Source organism: Piliocolobus tephrosceles, chromosome 8 (genome assembly GCF_002776525.5).
Source record: "Piliocolobus tephrosceles isolate RC106 chromosome 8, ASM277652v3, whole genome shotgun sequence".
NCBI classification, from domain to species: domain Eukaryota; kingdom Metazoa; phylum Chordata; class Mammalia; order Primates; family Cercopithecidae; genus Piliocolobus; species Piliocolobus tephrosceles.
Window position 1 is genome coordinate 51,545,092 of NC_045441.1, and position 12,244 is coordinate 51,557,335.

Here is a 12,244-nt window from a genome sequence, read left to right on the forward strand (position 1 = left end):
CATTGACACTGGATGACAGGAGGCCCGTTCCGGTTTACCGAGGATTAGCGACCACTGGAAGGAACAGTGTAGCGGGGCTGTACCTCCTATCGGCTTCTTTCTATCTGTCCCAGCCCTAGTGTGCCTGAGAAGCTGGGCTCAGCACCGACTCTGTAGGGGCTGACTGGCATGCCTGGCTATCACTTTCCTTCAGTGGGAAACGGATAGGACCAGGCAAAGCAGATGGTCCCTCAAGGGGCACATCCCAAAAATCTGCTAGCAAACTCTGGTGGTGCCTTTCAAACACACAGTAACTTACTGGAGAGGAAAATCAGATCTCCCCGGCCACCTCCTGCCACAATCCACCCCTGCTTGCATATGTGCCCACTTAAGAGTCCTCCTGCCACAATCCACCCCCGCCTGCATATGTGCCCACTTAGGAGTCCTCCTGCCACAATCCACCCCCGCCTGCATATGTGCCCACTTAGGAGTTTTTTAATCCTTGGTGAGGCATAATAACTTTGTCTGGGGCAAAGGACAGCCTGTCTTTCTAAGCTTCCTAGAGATAGCCACGTTCCCATATCTGTCAGTGAAATGCTCCCGTATCTGTCAGTGAAACCTGTTATCTAAGTAAGACCACCTTCAAGAGACCTGACCTGTGGATCATGGGCAATCACCCAGTCCCAAGAGAAGCAAATACAAATACCACGTATTTGGCAGGCTGGATGGAACTACAGATGGAGCCAGTGACACCTCAAATGGCAACTGAAACCGTATTTCATCATAACATGCTAATGGAGGTTTTTTTTTTTTTTTTTTTTTTTTCCTTCAAACTCCAAATAAACCCACAAATGACTTGGTAGAAGTCCTAGGTCTGACTGTATGAATTTGAACAAATCATCAAACATTTCTGGGCTTCATCTGTAAAATGAGGGGCCTGGGCTAGAAGATTTTTTATTTTTTTATTTTTATTTTGAGACGGAGTCTCGCTCTTGACGCCCAGGCTGGTGTGCAGTAGCGCAATCTCATTCACTGCAAGCTCTGCTTCCCGGGTTCACGCCATTCTCCTGTCTCAGCCTCCCGAGTAGCTGGGACTACAGGCGCCCGCCACCACGCCCGGCTAATTTTTTGTATTTTTAGTAGAGACGGGGTTTCACCATGTTAGCCAGGATGGTCTCGATCTCCTGACCTCGTGATCTGCCCGCCTCCACCTCCCAAGGTGCTGGGATTACAGGCATGAGCCGCCACGCCCGGCCTGAACTAGATTTCTAAGGTCCCTTTGGCACTAACATTCTAGACTTCTTTGGGTGGGGGTGGCTCTCCTTCAACATTCCAGCAAATCACACCTACAGTTAACCCGCCTGTTGACTCGGCATGGACTAAAACGAGAGGGGCTGTTTCCATCACACACAGCTCACCTTGTCCACCGTTGTGTGTTCTTCATGTGTGACGTTTGTTTTTCTTGGTTCGTTTTTAGACTTGCTCAGCTTTCTGGATACTTTTTCTCTGAGTAGGGTGGCATATCCAATGTGTTCGTAGATGGGGTTAGTTGTCATTTTTGAAATGTACTCGGCAGCTTTTGTTTCTATGTACAGTGTTATCAAGCCATCTGTCACCAGATCGTGAATCGACTCAAACCTCTTCTCGCCCACAAAGTGTTTCCCGTCGTGGAAGAGCCTGTAGTTTAAGGTCTGATTTCCAAACCTGCCCATGACAGAATGAGGGATTACAACCACGTTAGAAATAAGCACAGTGTGGAATGATAATAACAGCAACTAATGTTTTTTGGATACTTAGTGTAGCCCAGGCATAGGGCTAAGCACTTGATGTGATTTTTTTTTCCCCTAATGATCATAGAGACCCTTTGAGATGGTGTAACGGTTATGCCTGTTTTCCCGCAAAGGCAACTGACACTTGAAGAGATGGCGGTTCCTGCTTGAGTTTATATGCCTGGAACAAGGCAGAGGTGGGGCTTAACCCCAGGCCGTCACATGGAGTCGTTTGATCCTAGAAATCACTAAGGTCATTGTCAGTATCCTTCTCATTTGTAAAAGTCAGAGGGTAATGCCTGATTTACAACTATGTTACTTACAGACTTACTTAATGGGAACCAGCTCTCCTCTATACCTGGCAATTACTCTGCAAGGGATGTCCTGCCCCTCGTCCTGATGCCCCTTTATTATCGCATCTTTACCATCTCCAGCAGAGCACCCCATGCCTTCCACCCTAGTTGGTGCAACAGAAGGGAAGCAATAAGGTGTGCTAAACTCCCTGCTGGAGCCATTGCCAGCATCCCCACAATCTAATCTATAGGTTCCCTCCTCTCTGAGCCCTGGCCTTCCATCTATAGCCCCTATTTGACTCCCCACTAGAACTGCCAGCATCTGCTACTGAAGTGCGGGGAAGATAGGAAAGTATTTTGCACACCTAGAGCGTGTGATACAAGAGCTTTTTAAGTTCATCCTCATAATTACATTATTTAAGATATGTTGTAGACATATTGCAACTTGGAAAGCGTCACTGCACAGCCATAATAGGGAGACGGTGCATGGAACACACCATTGTGGGCCTCGGAAGGGCTTCCACGGACACCATTCCCTCTGTGGAGAGAGGGTTTTCCAATTCCGAATAGTTCACAAACAAACTTTTGACAGACAATTCAGTTCTGAAATTGGATACCTTCCCCAAAACGTATAGCGCTGCGGCGAGGATCAAACGACAGAAAACATTTGATCAAGGTTTGAAAAGTGCCATAAATGTGCTGTCTTTCCTGTGTTGTGATGTTTAATAGTTGTGATTTTGTGGTAAAGGCTCAGTAGAGCCTGTTCTACTGGCTCGTTGGCCTGAAGGGTCATGACTGCCCTCACAACAGGTTCCTGGGATCAACAAGGTGATCCCTGAGAGAACCCCATGAGCAAATGCAGGTCTTGTGAGGTCTGCACGTACAAGGCCAGGTGAAGGAGCCCTTCCTTCAACATGGGCTGCTGGGAGCTGAGGCAGAGACGCTGCGGCCTCGGCCAGCTAGATGGTGCAGGCAGAAGCGGCTGTAGAAACACTAGCTTTCCAGATGGTTCTCCAGTTTACTGTGTGTCCATACTCAGAGTCCCAGTGTCCACACCTACTGATAGCATCTGTGACTGAGGAAATGTATACAACTTCTGATAAGACTACTGGTACTTCAGAAATAAGTGAAGATACCAAGTAAGGAGTAGGGAGGGTAATTGTTTATGGTAGCGGGTTTCTGTTTGGGATGATGAGAAAGTTCTGGAAATGGATATGGAGATGTTTGCACAACATTGAGAATGTACTTAATGCCACTGAATTTTACTTAAAAATGGTAAAAGGAGGCCGGGCGTGGTGGCTCATGCCTGTAATCCCAGCACTTTGGGAGGCCGAGGCTCGAGACCATCCTGGCTAACACGGTGAAACCCCGTCTCTACTAAAAATATAAAAAACTAGCCAGGCGTAGTGGCAGGCACATGTAGTCCCAGCTACTCGGGAGGCTGAGGGAGGAGAATGGTGTGAACCCAGGAGGCGGAGCTTGTAGTGAACCAAGACCGCGCCACTGCACTCCAGCTTGGGTGACAGGGCAAGACTCTGTCTCAAAAAAAAAAAAAAAAAAGGTAAAAGGAGACCAGATGCAGTGGCTGATGACTGTAATCCCAGGACTTTGGGAGGCTGAGACAGGCAGATGGCTTGAGCCCAGGAGTTCAAGACCAACCCAGGCAACATGGTGAGACCCCCTTCTCTACAAAAAAAAAAAAAAAAAAAAAAGAAAGAAAAAAAATTAGTCAGTCATGGTGGTGTGTGCCTGTGGTCTCAGCTACTCAGGAGGCTAAGGTGGGAGGCACTTGATCCTGGGAGGCAGAGGCTGCAGTGAGCAGTGATTGTACCATTGCACTCCAACGTGGGTGAGAGAGTGGGACCCCCCCCCATAAAATAAACATGGGAAAAACGATGAATTTTGTGTTATGTATATTCTACTGCAATTCTTAAAAATGGGCAAACATCAGTGTAGCCACTTGTACAGCAATGAAAACAAGGAGTGAAATGCGCCTCACCTGAGAGCCAGTGTGTAGCATCCTGGTTGCCGCTGGCTTTCTCTAAGGATGTAGGCACCCTCCACGCCTCCGAGAAGCTCATCCGCCTGCTCCCGGGAGATGATCCCATGAAACCTGAAGGTGCGAGACCATCATTGCTCTGACCAGATCACATACAGAATAAGGACCACAAAGAACAAGCCTTACAAGGACGGCAGGGGCAGCCAGAATCGACAGCCCCCCCAACTGAGTGAAGAGGGGAGTGATTGCTGCACATCTGAAGTGACTTGGAACCACCCCTCACATGCTCCAAACACAAGTATTCAAGCAGGCAAACAAAAGGAAGAATGCCCAGTCCACCTGGCTTTCTGCTATTGTCTTTGCTCTCAAGTTGAAAATGAAAGTTGAAACAAAAAGCCAGGTTACTCAACCACCCCAATCCCCTGCCTTTTTTTTAACCATGGGAAATAACAGAAGAGCAATTACCAGTTTAGCTCTCAGCTCAGAGAACTATGTGTTATCCTAATTGCAAGTGGACATTTATTGATTAGCAACCTGCTTGCTTCAGTTCAGGGTGGTGTTAATTTTAGAGGCTCATTTTCTGGAAAACAGTAGTGATAATCAACATTCTTCCAGCTGGGTTGGGGAGTGAGGCAGTGCCGAGGGACTCCAAGCTTCTGGGAGAGGAGTAACACCTCTTTCTAGGATTACCCAACCTTGGAGAACTTTGGAGAATAAATCAGAGAATAAATTTTCTGGATGGAGAAAAACTCCTTTACTTTCTTGAAAGGAAGAGGGGGAAAGGGAAGTCAGCTAAACAAGTTTTGTATCTTCCTCAGGAATGCAGAGATTAAGTTAGGGTACAAATGGAGAAGGATAACATTTTTAAAAGTGCCTATCACAATATTTATTTCCTAACTCCCTTTATCCTTAAAAAGTAGACCTTCCAAGCTGAAGCTTCTGTCCAAGGAAAGTGAGGTCAGAAGCAGCCCGTGGCTTTGTGCTTCAAAATCGCTTCTTAAAGGTGTATGGCAGTGATGGCCTGGAAGAAATAGGCTTTCTGGCTTCCCAAAGTTTGATTTTAAATCTCAAGAGCTGATGCCTGGAGGTCTTGGAGCAATGCTCTTCTAAGTGAGGATGAACGTTCTGTGCATCCCCAGTTCCGGTGGGAGGGATTGAGGCAGAGCCCAGTCTCAGGGGGTTTAACTGCCCCTGCATAGCAGATATGGATTGGAACTGGAGGCCAGTTTACTGGGGCCTGGAGCAGAGGTGTTGGGCTTTGACAGTGAGGCCACTGGACCTAGGAACCTTGTGGAGGAGCCCCTTGTGCAGCCTGAGCCAGCATGGAGAGGGTAGACGGCCTGGGCGAAGAGCCCTGGGGGCAGCCTTGCGATGGGTTGGTGGATGGGTTGGCAGTAAATGTGGGGGTGGGTGTGCAGGGGGAGGGGACGTGCAGCGGGAGAGTGGGAGGGGCAGACAGCATTGCCAATATTCCCACACATAAGTAGAAAAGACAAAAGCTGGGATGTCGAAGACACAACCTGTGGGCCAGAGTAACAATAGCAGGACAGGGCACACAGAGGGACCTGCCCCAGGTCCCTGCAGCAGAAGGGACAGGAAAAGGGGGAGTCTGTAAACCTAAAAGCAGCTAGATCTTTTTTTTTTTTTTTTTTTTTTTTAAGAGACTGACTCTTACTCTGTAGCCCAAGCTGGAGTGCAGTGGCACAGTGGCGTGATCTCAGGTCACTGCAACCTCTGCCTCTAGGCCCAAGCGATGCTTGTGCCTCAGCCTCTCCAGTAGCTGGGACTACAGGTATATGATACCACGCTGGCTAATTTTTTGTATTTCAGTAGAGACGGGGGGTGGTCTCACCATGTTGCCCAGGGTGGTCTCGAACTCCTGAACTCAGGCGATCCTTGTGCTGGGAATACAGGCATGAGCCACTGTGCCCAGCCAAAAGCAGCTAAGTTTTATGTTTCCTTTTTTTTAACGCTTGATTTTGAGTATGCATACTTTTTCTATTTTTATTTTTAATTGATACGTAATTATTGTACATATTTATGGGGAATGTGTGATATTTTCATACATAAGTACAGTGTGTAATGATCAAATCAGGGTAATCAGGATGCCCATCACCTCAAGCATTTATTGTTTCTTTATGTTGGGAACATTTGAAAGCCTCTCTTAGCTATTTTGGAGTATACAATAAATTGTTTTAACTATAGTCACCTTGCCGTGCTATTGAACACTAGAACTTAAGTTTTAATTCACTTGAATTGGCAAGTTTAAGTGATCGACAGCATCAAACGCTGTCAAGAACTAAATTAAATTCAATCATTCAAAAGAAGAAAATGACAATTTTGTGCACCTGAAGACCCAGTCTGTGGCTTGTCATCCCCTTTATGCATGGTTTCTAAAAGTCCAAATATCTCCAACCTATAATATCTAATACATTAGTATGACTGCAACTTGGTAAGAAAAAAGCAAGCATGCACGAAGACCAGAAAGAGATGAAGGGAAAAGGTTAGCAATTATTCTCTTTCATGGTGGAACTATGGGTATTTTCCATCTTGTATTTTCCTTTATTTTCTAATTTTTCCAAGTTAATCGGCATTAATGTATTAATTTTTTTTGATACAAGGTCTCACTCTGTCGCCCAAGCCCCAGTGCAATGGTTCAATTGACCTCCTGGGCTCAAGTGATCCTCCCACCTCCCTCCTGTGGTCCTGAATACAGCTGGGACTATAGGCATGTGCCACCATGCCTGGGTAACATTTGTATTTCTCGTAGAGATGAGGTCTTTCCATGTCGCCCAGGCTGGTCTTAATCTCCTGAGCACAAGTGATCTGCCTTCCTTGGTCTCCTGAAGTGCCAGGACTACAGGCGTGAGCCACTGTGCCCAGCCATAATTTATTTTTAAAACAAAAGTAACACCTGTGCACAGCAGAAAATTCCAATTTCAAAAGCTGAAGGTACAAAAGAACTAAAAATGCAAAAGTCCTCTCTCCCTAAAGGTATCCATTGTCAATAATTTCTTGTGATTCCTTCTAGGAATAAATGTGTACGTGCGTTTCCTGAATGAAGCATGTGTTACTTTTTAAGTGGAAGAAGAAAACAACATTCATTTTTTTAAAAAAATAAGGCCGGGCGCGGTGGCTCAAGCCTGTAATCCCAGCACTTTGGGAGGCCAAGACGGGCGGATCACGAGGTCAGGAGATCAAGACCATCCTGGCTAACACGGTGAAACCCTGTCTCTACTAAAAAATACAAAAAACTAGCCGGGCGAGGTGGCGGGCGCCTGTAGCAACAGAGCAAGACTCCGTCTCAAAAAAAATAAAAAAAATAAAAAAATAAAAAAACACAAAAAACGGAAACACAGAATCTGAAGGTTTTAGGTTAATTACCATCTAATAAAAGATGTTCCTTTCGGTAGTTAAGAAAATACTTCCTTAGTCTCAAGACTCTCATATGCTTTACATGAATTGGGGGTAAGAAGATGAGAACTAAAAAGTCATTCAAGAAAACTTTTCTGCAAAAAAAAAAAAAAAAAAAGAAATGCATAATAAACAGCTCCTTTTAGAATTCACATGCAAAAGTGTAGATGGTAGGTTTTCATTTTCTTCTATTTTTTTTTTAAATTAATTGTGCTATCTTAAAGAAAAAAACAAATAAGCATACTAAGGGGAAAAAGCCATACTACGACGTAGATTAGATAGTAGGGACATGGGGTGGAGAGGAGCGGAGGCCAGTGCCCAGGCAGGCATTCCAGAGGTGCTGGTCAAATTCCCAGGGCACTGCAAGGAAGGTTCTGAAACGCAGCTGTGGCAATTAGGAAGGTGCACTGGGCTGGGACCACTAAGAGGGTCATTGATCATGAAGATGAGGCTCTGACGGGTAAGGGAATAAGACGAAGGTTTAGGATTGGCTGTGAGAGCTTGGAAGGCAGACTCTAAAGAGACGTTGCCTCACAACGCCTCCAGATTGGACTTGGGAAGAAAAGTGATTGATGCATCTCCTCTCCCCTGGCCTATTCTGCCTGCCCTCTGTGATGTGTTGTACACAACATAGGCTTAGACTGTGAATTATTTTTATGGTCATGTGTATTTGCTGGGCAGTAGGTTTTGGAAAAAAATTAAACAAAAGTTGAAATTAAGAGAAAAATGGAAAGGAGTATTAAGGCAATTTGGCTAATACAGCCAAGCCAAGAGAAATCATTTGGGTTTTATGAGAATGCAGGGAAGTGGGATACCTATCCAGACCACTGCACGGAGGTACACAAAAGTCAGGAACTCAGATACAACGTACCATCTTGGACACCCCAAACGTTTCTATTGTGTTGAGGTAGAAAGTGAAATGAAACACTGACAGACAGCCTCCATTATGAAAAATGCTGCCTTACGTTTCAAGTACTTGCCAGGCACTCAGTAGCTCTTTTGTGGAGGGAAAAGTAGCGCAAGATGCTCTCCCTCCCACATTAATGGAAACCAAGCACTTGAGTGCTATAAAAAATATTAATTCAAAGGAGTCTGATTGCATTTATTCTTATCATTAAACTCTTGCACGATAGACATATGACCATATATTAGAAAATTTGTAATATTTAAATGACACATGAAATGACTACTTATTAAATTATTAAAACAAAGAATAGTATAATACATACTCTCTTCCATAATATTTTGGTCTGTTTTCCACCTATATTAAAAAGAAAACAAAATTAATAATGCATTTGAATTCAAATCAGCGAGATAAAAATGCTACTCAAATAAACAGAACTAGCGTCCTGGTAGTAATTTTATTACAGATTATATCCTCCAAATCAGAGATCTATGAAGCTATGGAGTTATAATCAGCACATTCCAGTATCAGGTAGGAATGATCTAGAATCACCACATTTCTGCAATCATTAGGCTCACTTCCCACCCAAACCCAATCATCCAATAAGAGAATTTCCAACAAAAACAAAGCGATGCTTATTTTAATATTAAGGAATTTGTAAGGGTATTATAAGGCTTCATCCTGAATGATAAAACAACTACTTCCGTCATGAATAAAACATTAGCATTTATGTCACTCTGTGCCTAATTGTTTTTATTATGTATTTATAATTAAAACAAGGAGTCTACCTGGATTAAAAAATAAAGCAGACTTAACTTGATCACGTTCCAAATAAAGTCAATATTCTAACATTCTTATTTTTTCAACATGTGGCTAATGAGCTGAAATTCATTTGACACCAGAGGTGCAGGCTACAGAGGACAAGATTTATGACTTGACTAAAACACAAACATTCCAGAAAGATCTTTCAATCACAGCTTTAGCCTTGAGGTTATCACATTAGATTTTTTTCACATACATGATCATCTGCTTTCATAAGAGCTTTGTGTTCGCATGTTTATGATGTTAGAGTTGGTGAGAAAGTGACATGATTTCTCATGCTCAGCCTTTGTTCTTCTCCCCTAACTCCAGGGCCACTCAAAACATAGTAGAGCCACATTAAGTTACGGATTTTTAGGAATGGTTATATGTATGACAGCAAGTTTATGTTTATTCACTGTTGTAGGATATGAGCTTGGCAGCTGTTTGATTCACAGTCATTTCTTCCTAGAGTCAAATGAACAGTTTTCACAGCAGGGCTCAGGGACAGGCACAGAAGCAGGATTTCATGATGCAGTTTCTTGGCCTAGCTCCATCCTCCAAAGGATGCAAATGTGAATAGGTAGCAGGACACTAGGAGCTCGGGGAAAAGGCTCAGAAAGGCGGACTGGGGCTTTGGGGACCACACTCACAATGCTGCCTAGGATAAGCCTCGCTGGTACAAAACTTACCATCTAGACATTTCTAAATATGTGTTCACTCTTCTGTGTATTTTATACCTGAAAATTACTCAACCAAGCAGGACATCCATAACTTAATCTTCAAGGTTCAAAGCCTGCTCAGTGTCATTTGTGAAGGAAGATTTAAATAATATCATTAATAGAAGCAATATATCCAGGTGTAAAAAGGCAGCTGGTTATCTGATATTCTTTCTATAAATTATGTGTGCCATTATTCTACAGGCTGGTAAGCTTTTTAATGAGAATTGAATATGTTGTCATTTATATCATTCTTTTGGCTTTCAAAGTTCTTTTTTAGTTTTATAATATTATAGATATGTGACTGTAAAACCAACATGACAGAGAAGAAATTTAGGACTAGAAAAGTCAATGAAAGTCGATGATATATAATGGCAAAATCTTCATTCTTTGAGAGGTGATATTCTAAAATTTGAAGTGATTCTCCATATATGAGGACAATTTTTAAATTTCCATCTTTTTGGCTGAACTGTAGCACAAGTCTGCAAAATCTGGGTATAGCTCTCAACCCTATTCCCTTCCTGCATCTTATTTCCCTAAAAGAGAAAGAGTTACTAACTTCCCAGATGAGCCACATGGTAATACTACTAACTCTTGGCATGCAGGTAAACAGTTAATAAAAGCTGAATTTAATTGATTCTTAACAAGACAACAAATTGCTTTCAGTTCATCAACCAATCATAAAAATATACAGCACCCCTATGTTCTGGGCTCTATGCTCAGGCCAGCCATTGTACATGAAATAATGACCTTGCAGGTGCAGGGCGGAAAGGCATGAGATACCTGCACTTGCAGCAGAAGGAAATGCTTAAGGAGAAATCCAACATAGACCCCCAAAGAGGGAAGCTGATGTTTAGGGTGCCTTGAAAGATGCCAAATAAGATTCCGCCCGGAAGAGAGTTTGGTCCAACTGAGAGACAAATCTTCTGAAAATGAAAACCACTAGAAAATAAAAGAAGAGCCCTCAATTGTGTGGGACAGGCATGGAAGAGGGCCATGGAATAGGTCCCAAATATTGCATGAGATACATACTAATATATGATTCCTTGCATATCTGAAATTTAAATTTAACTAGGCATCCTGGTCCCTCCTTCCCTCTCTCCCTTCCTCTTCTCTTCTCCCTTCTTCCCTTCTCCCCTCCCTTCCCCACTCTTCCCTTCCCCTCCCCTCCCCTCCCCTCCCTCCCTCTCTCCTTCTCTCCCCAGTCTCTTTCTTTCTTTCCTAAATCTGGCAACCCTATGTAGGGGACAGGAAAGACAGATGTAAGAGAGAGTAAAGATAGAGGATGTGGTTGGCCATCTGATCACTGCTTCTACTGGTTGGGGGCCATTTTGACAGCAATCCAATCTCTCCTTCCTTTTTTGTCCCTGAAACTCTTAAAGAAAATATATGTGTCCTTGTTAATGTCAAAGAGAAAGAGAGGCTGGGATCAAAAAACAAAATCCTCTTCTTTTTATAAACTTTTTACTCACAGGAGTCTAAACACAGTCTCTATTTCTATACTTCACTAAGCTTTAAACCAGTCAAGAGCTTAATGTTTAAGTTAAATGATGCTACACAAATCAATGTCCACATTTCTTCAAGGTGGATAATACTGGATCCTCAGATCCAGACAGAACAGGTGGCTGGGGGCGAGAGCTTCCAGAGACAAAGCTCTGCCAAGAGACTAGGAACCTCTGTGCTGTGCCTCCAGCAGTGCCTTAGAGAAGCCTGACTCACTCCCTGGCAAGGCTCTGTGTCAGCCATCAATGGAAACCAGGACCCACCTGTGAAACTGAATTTAATAAAATAAACTGTAGCTCTCAATTTCTGTTTCCAATTGTATGAGATTCTCTTCAGTAGGTGTGAAGGCAACAGGATAGTTGATAAATAAAAAGTAAGGCAACTTAGAAGTTCATGCATTCTCATTGAAAACTATGTTTGTTCAAATCAGGTAACTTAATCAAAAAATTTAGGTGGTCACATGGATTCAGAAAGGAATGGAAAATGCAATATATCCTGACATGAATGAAGGTTGGTTCTGGAGCTTCCCTGCCACTGTGACTATCCTAGGACAGCAGCTGCAGCTGGTTAATCCATCACCTGGTGAACCTGGCCTTTGTGAATACGACTGACAGCTGTCAGATCTGCCATGTCAGATCTGCCATGTCCGCTCTTGGGATTTAGTGCTCTGAGTCCAAGAAGTGAAAGCAGCTCATTCTTTTTAAGAGAAAGAAAATATGTGGTCATGTTAAATGGATTACTAGATCCTCTCATCCTTAGATGATACAGCCGGCTCAAAAAGGAACACCTCTCTTTACAGAAGCAGAACACCAAGTAGGAGGTCATTGAGAAAACACATGAAATGGGTCCTTCCCAAGGCACAGAGG

General features: G+C 43.5%; 1 protein-coding gene across 1 annotated transcript in view; it reads right to left on the reverse strand.

Annotated features, from left to right (window-relative positions):
- The window catches only part of CHN2 (chimerin 2), a 313,595-nt gene that overhangs the window by 113,633 nt on the left and 187,718 nt on the right, over window positions 1–12,244 (reverse strand). Inside the window, exons 4-6 of the mRNA XM_023225955.2 lie at window positions 8,684–8,715; window positions 4,041–4,154; window positions 1,398–1,683 (exon numbers count right to left, since the gene is read on the reverse strand). Coding sequence (XP_023081723.1) covers window positions 1,398–1,683; window positions 4,041–4,154; window positions 8,684–8,715 — 432 coding nt within the window. The remainder of the gene's footprint in view (window positions 1–1,397; window positions 1,684–4,040; window positions 4,155–8,683; window positions 8,716–12,244) is intronic.